The sequence below is a fragment of the Brugia malayi genome (assembly GCF_000002995.4).
Source record: "Brugia malayi strain FR3 genome assembly, contig: Bm_v4_Chr2_contig_001, whole genome shotgun sequence".
Lineage (NCBI taxonomy): Eukaryota > Metazoa > Nematoda > Chromadorea > Rhabditida > Onchocercidae > Brugia > Brugia malayi.
In genome coordinates this window covers 8,576,096-8,586,967 of record NW_025062476.1, presented here as the reverse complement: position 1 = coordinate 8,586,967, position 10,872 = coordinate 8,576,096, and the positions used below count along the sequence as shown (strand labels likewise).

General features: G+C 30.5%; 1 protein-coding gene across 2 annotated transcripts; it reads right to left on the bottom strand.

Annotated features, from left to right (window-relative positions):
• Positions 1 to 2,286: 2,286 nt before the first annotated feature.
• Bma-nep-1 (Uncharacterized protein) lies at positions 2,287 to 8,425 on the bottom strand (the record flags this gene model as incomplete). Of its 2 annotated transcripts, none has more annotated exons than XM_001900176.2 (17): positions 2,287 to 2,463; positions 2,715 to 2,816; positions 3,053 to 3,249; positions 3,463 to 3,530; positions 3,716 to 3,767; positions 4,024 to 4,189; positions 4,325 to 4,516; positions 4,619 to 4,744; positions 4,912 to 5,007; positions 5,330 to 5,452; positions 5,906 to 5,992; positions 6,098 to 6,196; positions 6,350 to 6,457; positions 6,867 to 7,028; positions 7,591 to 7,718; positions 7,916 to 8,143; positions 8,344 to 8,425. In XM_001900176.2, 17 exons carry the CDS (start codon positions 8,423 to 8,425, stop codon positions 2,287 to 2,289), a joined length of 2,193 nt encoding a protein of 730 aa, XP_001900211.2. The 2 variants fall into 2 exon arrangements, with proteins under 2 accessions (XP_001900211.2, XP_042934870.1); XM_043078936.1 differs by having other exon boundaries at positions 3,053 to 3,126.
• Positions 8,426 to 10,872: the final 2,447 nt, after the last annotated feature.

Here is a 10,872-nt window from a genome sequence, read left to right as displayed (position 1 = left end):
TGATAGATGAAAGTTGCAAAGAATTATACAATGTTCTATTTCTACAAGTTAGATTGCTCCTAAAAGTTTACCAGCTGAGACTTTAAATGTCAAGTATTCATCTTGGTAAGTTTTATGAACTATCATTTGCTGATGTTCATGTATTTTCAATGTTTCTATGTTCAAGACTTACAACCACGTCAAATTCGCAGCACATAACAAAAATAAACACGGGAAATGGTTATGAAAAGAACAGCTACGTACCATTGTTTTAATAATTTGTAAATACATTGCACTTCACTGGACACTTTCAAACAAACATCACTCCAACATTTTTTATAAGAGTTGCGATTGATTCAAAACCAAATACGTTTGTCTGGAAGTGTGCGGTGAATACAATGATGCGACGCAATGAAGTAAGTGAAAATGGTTGTCACCGCGATCCCTTGCATTGTCTATCTTTGCAATGAGAACACTGTTAATTCCAGTTTTTATTGGGTTTTATTCACGAAAACTAGAACTGATCGTCTCCACTTCAACTGAGAGTGTTGATTACTTGGCGCAGAAATAGAGTTACCCTTAATTATGTCCAGTTTAATGATTTCAATCATTTTTCAAGTAATTTTAGAATTGTAAAATCACTGAGAGAAAGGTCTCTTGTATACAGTGCTCTAATTTAAACCGTGATACGGATTAATCTTTTCAACAGCGGTCAACATCTTGTATACTTCGAGTAATGAATAATTTTCAAGCACTAACTAGAAATAAGACCATTCATCACCAGTTTGAGAATCTGTTCTCACTTCCAGTCAAACCATGTGTACTCATTTTAGTGAGGTCATTTTAATGAAGGAAGAATAAGCGATAAGTTACAAATCACCTTTAATCCAATGTGTTTGTTACGCATCGACAAACTAAGTTTCAATGGAATGAGCGATCACCATCATTTCAGCCACCCAAGTTAACAGAGATCATAGCATATCATGAAATAATGCCGGTAAACTTATCAATCTGCTGTTCTTTCTATGCCGTAAAAATAAGCAATAAATTTTATTACTTATTCAGAAGACAAAAAACTGGTTGAGCAATAAAACAGGCCACATTTCAGCAAACATAATAAATAATTATTTTAATATTATAATTATGAAGGACCAATTATTGTAATGTATACTTGAATTTAGGAAGACAAAAATGTCTCTTCTACAATGGCTAAGATTTTCATCATTTTAAAGTGCTGAAAAAATTTTTGAAAGTGCATTAGAAGAATCGTTCATAGCAGCTGTACTAGAAGTTATTTCTAATTTATTTCTAATTTGTCATTTCTATTCATGGAAAAATATTTGAGACAGAATTTATTCCATTTCTACCTAAATTATTCCTGTTATCCTGCATACATTAACATAACCTCTAATATTATTTGAATCCGATACAAAAAAATGATACACACATCAAACAATTGCAATAATTTTTTTCACTGATGTCGACACAGAGATCAAAGAAATTCAAGAAAAGGTGATAATATTTTAAAAGTGACAAGAAATACAATATTAAATTACTTCATTGATACCTGCGAATTATTGCTTTTAGAATAGTCTTATTAATTACTGGCTTCCAAACGTATCTAAATAAATTTAAAAAACTTTTAGTTTATTTCTTGTATCAAAGATATTTCTAATAAGTACTATTATTGCAATAATTCAGCGGCAGATCCAATGCTTACAAGTATTCATGGAATAAAATTTTTGAAATTCTTAACTTGCTAACAAAAAATATTAAAAAAACAACAGAGTTTTAAAGTTCAGCAATATGAAAAAGGCAGAGACACGGACCTCATGAGCAATAAATGGAAATGATATGCTTAAACGATACATACACTTAATATTTTAGAAAGTATTGCAAACGTATTAGAACATAAGCTGGCTCGGATAATTTCCATATAATTTCTAGTAAAATGAAAAAAAAAAAAAAAATTTGAAATTGAGCTCGTCATTGAATCCGGTATATGTAGAGTGAATTTAAGTGAATTTAAAATTAAAACAAGAGCAATAAATGAGAAATATTATTTTACTTAATATTTACCGAGTTAATGATAAAAAATTCGGTGAATAGAGCTTGGTTTGAATTTGCTTGTACTTACGCGATTAAAAGCTGAATTGCATGATGGTTTTTCAGACTAAACCAAACTACCAAAGATTTGAATTTCACTCATTAAAAATTATGGTACGCACAGAAATAATGGAAGAATGGATACCTAAAATGAGTGAAGCTTCGCATACATCCTAAATATATGTGAAATTCAAACACTAATTACCATAATGAGCACTTTGATATTGGGTTCATTGGTGAATTTGGTGGACATTTGAAGGCTTCTGCGAAACCAGGTTGATTGACAACTACGCCATTAACACGTAATCGGAGTGGCGCATGTTGATCGGTTAGTACTTGTCTGATTAATGCAGCTGGTCTTGAATGTCCACACCACATCTGTAATGTTTTTCCTGAAGTTGGAATTGAAAAGATAGAAAATAAAAATGGAATCCAAGCCTACAACTTCAACAATTAAGTATTCTGTTCGTGCAGAAAATGCACCATTTAATTTTAGACAAATTTTATAGTAAACTGTCAGTAGCGAAAAATTTTGAATTCGAAATTCCAAGATGTTAAGCATTTTAATGCTAAATATATAACACAAATCATGAATTGATTGAGCAAACTGAAGTAGTGAAAAAATTCACCTGTGCACTACTTAGAAAGAATATTTGATTCATATCGAGATGTTCGAGTCCTGGCAAGCGTTTCTCCTCGTGACCAATTTTCTTGATGTAATTTCTATAGGCCTGAAGCAAATTTACATTACTTTCTCAAATAAATTCTATTTAAAAATTTAGCAGATACGATAAATCTACAAGAAAAAGAACACTTCATTGGATAAATAAATATTCACAGATGATTTTCAGGCTTTATTTTTACTAAGCTTTTGCTTACACGCTTTCAAAAACATCAAAAACTTGCAAAAATAGAAAAATTAGTAAAATCTACAGTTCTAGGAGAAGCTTAGAAGAAATGAACTTACTCGGAAGGCTTCTTTAATTCCACCGTTGTCTGCAATATTTTCACCCAATGTGCGCAGACCATTGATGTGTAAATCTGTTCCAGGGATTACGTAATTATTATATTCCTTCATGAAACAATCTTTTTTTTGCTTGAAATTTTCCTTTGTAACACTATCCCACCAGTCGTGCAGGTTACCCTGATGGTCAAACTGACTTCCTGTACAAGGATCATTTGAGTTATTATTTTTTGTTAGGTTCATTTAGTGGTAGTAGCATGTAAAGAATTTAAAGCGAATCTTATGCTGTCATCAGTAGTGCTTCCTGTGTGGTAATGAACCTTACATTAATGCTTTGCATGAATTAAAAAGAGGATTACTGATTATATTTCATGAAATATCTAACGAATAACAGAATATATGATTATAGTTACCTCGATCATCGAATCCATGAATTATTTCATGTCCGATAACCGATCCAATGCCACCAAAATTCATTGCCCTGAAAGAAAAAACTATAATTCTGATGTAAATAGATCAAGTAGATGCAAATAGCAACATTTCAAAAAAACAAAAAACCGTTAAATAATTATTGCTTTTTTTATGCCATACATAAGTTACAAAATTGAAATAAAAATCTCAGAAAAAAATTACTCCATGACATGTGAAATGAAGATAAAATCTCACTTCGGGAAAGTTCGATCAAAAAATGGCGCTTGAAGGATGGCTGCAGGGAACACTGAAATTAAGCAGAAATAGGACTTTTAATTAAAGTCAGGATTTTTACTTATGTATTCCTGTTGTGTTTGGTTCCTAAAATTGATTTTAGGAAATTGGAAATGTATCAAAAACAGACTTATTTTCTGCTCTTAAGATGAATTCTGAAGATTGAGAACACTTATGGAAGCATTTTCTTTACTGACATCTTCATTTTTGAACGTTAGGTATAATGATCTAAAGCTAAAAATAAAAAAAAAAAAACAGTGTGAACTAACCAATAGCATTTTTCAGCGATGAATAAAAAGCATTCACAATCGATGCTGGGGCGCTAAATTCCGTCCTTTTGACAGGTTTTATCAATCTTCGGTATGACTGTTCCAACGACCAGCGTGATATCTTTGTTATAATTTGGGCGAATGTATCGTTAGAATAAATATGCAACTAGAAATTACAAAATTTCAGTAATCGCATATTATGGAAATAGAGTTTTAGACGACGTATTCAAAATTTGGTTCTAAAAATTGTGGGAAAAATTTTTTCAAAAACATTTATTACAAATGAAATGTAATTACATACTAGGCTGTAGTATTCATCAAGGTCTTTGATATTTCGAATGAATTCTGGATAGCCGATCAAAGTTAACATTTCATTGATCTTTTTTAATGCTTTCTGTTGGGTGCTTTCATGTAGCCAATTACATTCTTCTAACATTTCTTTGAAGGCATCCTTTAAAAGGTTCACCATTTCAAGTGCTGCTTGTTTATCAGCCTGAAATAGATACAGATGTTATAACAAAAGTAGTATAACAAAAATGAGTCTAATAAAACACAAAGTTTAAGAGGAAATGATATTGTTATTTTGAAATCGTACTTCGTTAAAGAAGGATTTGACATATAAAGCTCCTGAAGCATAACCCATTCGTTCTACAGCTATTTGACTGCAGACCTTCCATCGCGGTGACTTCACCTGTTTTCCGATGATGGAGCGAAGGAACTCCTAAAAGACTTCATTTCGTCAAATATAACATTTGTTGTTAAAACTATAATATATTTAGTTAAACCTGTGATAGTATTTTGTAATCAGGTGGTGAGTGTTAACAGTCTCTAAAAATTCTGCTTTTAAATTCACTAAATTTCATTAGAGCTCGTTTCTCTCAAAATCACCTGGTGAATGTCGTCATATCGTTCATCCAGTTGAAAATTCCATGTTGATGTATAAAGCCATATCATATAGTTTGCTAATGTTCGTTTAGGTGTTACCTGAAATTTTCTTATTTTTCTGATAAGAAGTTTTCAGTTGGATGAATCTGATAATACATACAAATATTTATAAACATCAAATTTGAAACTAAATTGAAAAATCTGCTTCTTGCAACTAGTACTTTTGTCTCAATTGCTTCCTTTTCAATCTCTTTTATTTACATTTCTTATCGTCTAAGTCATTATTATGAAACTGTTTTAAGTCTGATAGTGATATCACTTTCTCATTCAATACTGCTCACTTTAAACGAATGATTATTCCTTACTTTATCTTCACTAAATGTACCTTATTTTTACAGGAAAACATGTTTTACATGCTTACCTTTATTAGTTTATCAAGTTGTTTTAAGAATTCCACGTCAATAACGTTGATAATTGGATTTTCGTTGAGATACCAGTGTAGATCAGAAGGAACCACAGTTTGAAAGTACTTCTTCCAGTTCATCTAAAAATGGGATTTGTTTAGAGCGACGATAATTGCTGTCGTTTTTCCTATCTCCATGCAATTTTTAGTTCGTTACTTTCTGCTTGTCTACATTTCATTAATAAATGATAAAGATCGAGAAAGCAGAGGAATATATAATTATTGAAAGCAATATCAAGTGTTGGATATCATAGGCGCAAATGTATCAACAACCATATTGATACTACTTTTCATGAATTAATAATGTAAACATTGTTTCTACTGAGATAACATTTTTGTGGAGGATCAGAACTGTTGGGTCATTGGCTAAACGAACCTACTGATATGAATTAAGACCAGACATAGCAAAGCACTAAACCCCGGAAAAATTTTAGCTGTAATTCATCGGCTAATTAATTTTTTGCACATTGGGCTATGATGAACTCAATAACAAAAAACAAATTCTTTTTCTGCATGAAATTCAAAAACATGAACCTCTGACATGAAGATGGACAGATCACTGAGATGATATTGGTGATATAGCAAAGTATAATTCCTTCGATTTTCCTCGGCAACCATAATCTATAAAATATAAAGAGAATTTCTTTAAATAACAAATATATAGATGGATTGTCCTCTGTAGATCAGTTCTACAAAGGAAAAAATCTATGAATAGAGAAAATAAACCTCAGCAAGCTTCTTCTCAAAGTTGATGATATCATCAGCCTCTTTTTCAATTTCATTTCGTTTCTTCGATGTTCCAACATCAAGTGAGATTAACATTGCCTAAATTTAATATATGTGTAATTTATAAAGACTTCAAGTAAATTTCATACAAATTTGAGAAAATGGAAGGATCCACAACGCGTGTGCATTTCATTAAATTTTTTATTAAAAAAAGCAATAAAGTAAATTTTTAGAGGAATTTTTCGGAATTACTTTGTCAATAATATATTTTTTATAAGCTCCCAATTGCGATGCATAATTCTTTTCCTTCAAATAGTATTCTCTAGTGCCAAAACCAAGTGCAAGTCTTCCTTGATCAATCTAAAAAAAGAACGTTCAAAAATTTATGCATATCCATCTCAATTTTTTGAATTTCAGTATAAACTCATTTTATCGAATTTTTGAACTTTTTCATCCATTTAGAAATAGAGATTTGTTATAATCGCAATAAAAACATGTCCATTATTTAATCGATAATAAATTTGCTTCTGCACATATTGATGAAAATATTACACTATCCAAACATATTAAAAAGAACTGAACACTATCACACTGTCATCTTCTCATTGTTCTAAGAAAGGAGAGTATACTGAAATCATGCGAAACTTAGGTACATTAGAATCACAATTACTTCAAATATCTTTTTGAACTTTACAATCCTTTTAAGATATAAAAGTCGAGCTTTACTTTAGTTATGTGCTAAAAAAGGGAAGGAAAAGAAGTCACTTACATGAATTAAACGTCTTGAAACATTTTTTTGATCAGATGACACATAGATATTCATAAAAATGCTAGAAGATCGCGTCTGTGCAATTCGAATCATTGTTTCTGTGAAATCGAATTTCGTTTCGGACCACTTACCTCCATATACCATTGGCCATGCACCAAGGTACTGGAGAAAATTTCATGTAATTATAGAGAATTGTAATACAGATCTTAGCTAAAATTAAATTTAAAAATTGTAGTTTCTAAAGTCGCCCGTATTTCAATATTCTGTAACTATTTAGGAATTTCCAAATTCACATTTGACTTAGAACTAATTATCTTATCTTTAATAATTTATGTCTACCAATTTCGCACTAATTATCTTATCTTTAATAATTTATGTCTACCAATTTCGCACTAATTATCTTATCTTTAATAATTTATGTCTACCAATTTCGCACTAATTATCTTATCTTTAATAATTTATGTCTACCAATTTCGCACTAATTATCTTATCTTTAATAATTTATGTCTACCAATTTCGCACCAATTAGTGAAAAAGAAAGAGAAATCCCTCATGGAATGTTTGAGGAAAACTTGCTACAATATCCTTATCAAATCATCCCACCATAAATTCTCCGTATTTCAAGCATTTACATCATTAAACTTTAACTTATCAAAGAAAATAAGATATTAGATTCTGTTGATAGAAAGTTACTAGATTTTGTTAATAGAACTATAAAGGGAACCTCAATGGCCTCAGCAATTTCTCGCCCTTGCATATTTTGCAATCGATTAGTATCCATGCAGGTTTTATATATAGTTTTTACTGTATCCATTGCTTTTGAAGTCGTTGACTGCTTTGAATCATAGAGTTCTGAAAATAAAAGATTAATTAATAGAAGTGAGTCTTATGTGATTGCCTTGCTAATACTTACAAAGCCTATTCATGATGTGCCATGTTTATGGACCAGATCCAAAGTCCTTCGTGATGATTTGTCAAATTCTAGGTGTAGACAGAACAAATGATATCACTAACTGGCAATCTTTTAGGACAAAATCAGGTAGAAATACCTTTCATTTTAAGCGCTACTTTCTCACGAATTGATGCAGAAACCTCATACGCACCAAGATCACTTGGAATCGGATGCTCAGATACCCAACGTCCACAAGCATATTCAAAAAAATCATCACATGGATTGACAGTCTGATTCATTGATGAAAGCAAATAGTAAGCTGCTTTTATGTAACCCGGCGAAGTGCCGACTTCCAAATCCTTCACCTTATTCGGCATAATTGTATCTAAAAGTAAAATCATTTGATTTCACGCATTTAAATGCTTATCTTTCACAATTCAAAATTGCATAATCATATTTCAAGGAGTGAAGCATCCACTGATTGCATTGAAAATAAGTAGATAAAAGTGTGCTTCTTATGTAAATATATAACTTTATTTACTTTTTAATTCTGATAATAATTAGAAGTACCAGAAGTAAACTTGCCAGTTATTGCTGGGTGCGATAATGAGAAATCGGAGCAAATAGCTATGAGACATATTGCGAAGAAATGAAAGGCATTCATCATAATTCTTTCAATTACTTCTTTTAAATTGCAATGTTTAGTTATCTGAAATTCAGTAACAAATCTAGAAAATATTTCAAATTTCACAAAAAAAAAAATTATTTCTAAACGCAGTGAAAAAGAAATTATTCTGATATTCACTAAAAAAGAAAAATTGAACGTTTTTTTTACTACGCAAATATGAAAAATTCAACTTTTTTAAATCGTCGTATGAGAATTATTCATAAATAGATATAATGGAAATCGAGTTTTGTTATATTGGAAGTAGAAAGTATATTGACCATCAAGCAGTAGCCTTTTCACATGTGCTACTAATGATTTCTTTACCAGTTAACCCTATTTAAACATTTCCAACAAGGAAGGAGGAGTCAAAGACAGGGAAAAAATCAGTTAAAGTGCGGAAGTGATGAATTAGTTAAAATAAACTTACGAACTTCTCGGTGCATGTACTTAATTAAGTACCAAATAATTCATTCATTAGTCCTTTTTTTTTCTTTCAATGAAATATTTCATTGCACTGTCTTCCATAACAAAATATGATGTAATAAAATGGGGAATGATGGCAGTATGAAGTCATAAGAAGTAGACAATTCCGGTTTCTTTGTTCGGTTGCAGTAAATCGTGTTTTAATTACGGGTTAATAAAACATGTTACAGCAGTGGCGGTTTTGCTGGACAGAAGTACACATTACAATTATACCTGGAAGGACTCAACAATGTCCTGATCACTTATAGAGGGCATTAAATAGTATTTTAATGCCTTTTTACAATGAGTGATCCGTTATGTGAAATATGAGAAGTTTAAACGGAATAATTTCTATCTACAAAACTTTTCAATAAGAAAAATGAAAAAGAATTGGTTCGATCAATATATCTAAATGATTATTAAAGTAGAAAAATGGCTATGATATTTAGCCAATTTTGATAAGCGACAAAAATAAATGAATAATAAATGACTAAATGATTAAAAAATTCAAATTCATTATCATTAAAAACGTACTCTTCGAAATCATTTGATTAACTTGTCTGTTATGTTGCTTACAAATTTATTCTTCATTGTATGTAAAATCCATATTAAAATCATAGAATAGAATAAATATCATCTAAGAAATCGTCAACTAGAAATGCAAAATTAGAAATATTGGCTAAAAATCGAATTCCTGGATTAAAACTGAAAATCAAGATTACTTAGAGTATACACATCGTTAAAATATATACATATATACACATTAAAGTACATCGGAAAAGTATGTATGTCAATCATCCGACAACTGCATTGAAGTATCAGATTTTTTTCCTAAGACTGTGTGGAAAATTAGATGGAAACAATTTTAGTTTCAAAAAAACTTGAGATCAATTTTAGAAAGAAATCAGCTAAATGTGTATGATTTGAAAACCATGTCATTAGGTTCGTTAGCAATTAAGTTCATCGATTAGAGACACAAAATATAATATCAATGAGGATTAAAAAGTCATGAAGCATTGACCTTTGGAAATTCCAAAGGTTATGTACTCTATTATACCACATTGTGCAAGAGGAACTACCACTTTTTTCGAAAATTTTGAAAAGTGCAATTTTCAGTAGACAAATTTATTATTGCTGGTACTGTAAAGTATCGTGAAAAAAAAAGAAAACCGGTAAGTGAGAGGTATGTTCACACCAAATATGGGGGAATTTTTTTTGAAATAAGAATCTTTTTTAAACTGAAACTAGAATTTTCTTTAGAAAGAAATGAATCAGTGCACTGAAACTTAATAGTGCCCCTGCACTGAATGAAAATTGCCCGAAAAGGATTTTAAACCATTGGTTTAAGCCTTTCAATTCTTTCATATCTTTAATCAGAGAAAGCTGAAATAGAAAGTGCGAGGAAAAGAAAGATCACGTGAAATTCTCAATAAAAAAAAAAAAAAATTGAATAACCTGCTGATTTCTCCTTAAAGTGACCGATTAACTTCAACACTACTTGAACATACATCTTCAAAAATTGACTTAAATAAATTTACGGATGCATACGATATGACATAGAGTCAAGAAAAAAATTGAACCACAATTCTTTTTTTCTTATATTCATCTCTGCTAATATTTCACCTTCAGCAAAATATTACATGCATTGTTCATCGTATCCAACAAACATCACGGGAATGAATAAACTTGCTGCCACTTACTTCTTTCACCATATCTATAGGCTTCTGTCACTTCTCTTCCGCTTTTATTATCTAAATGAAACATAACACGATTTAATTAACCGATATTTTTTAAAGTCTGATCATTCATTCATTCTACCAATATTTTTCCCTTCATTCTTTTTATTTATGTGTATTTTTTCACTTCATTATTTCATTTCTGCTACGTTATGGATTCATTTTTACAGTAGTCTTATATCATCTTGAAGTACACAGCCAGTGAAGAAAATGAGAATATAATTTTGATTATATAAGTGTTTAAATCGT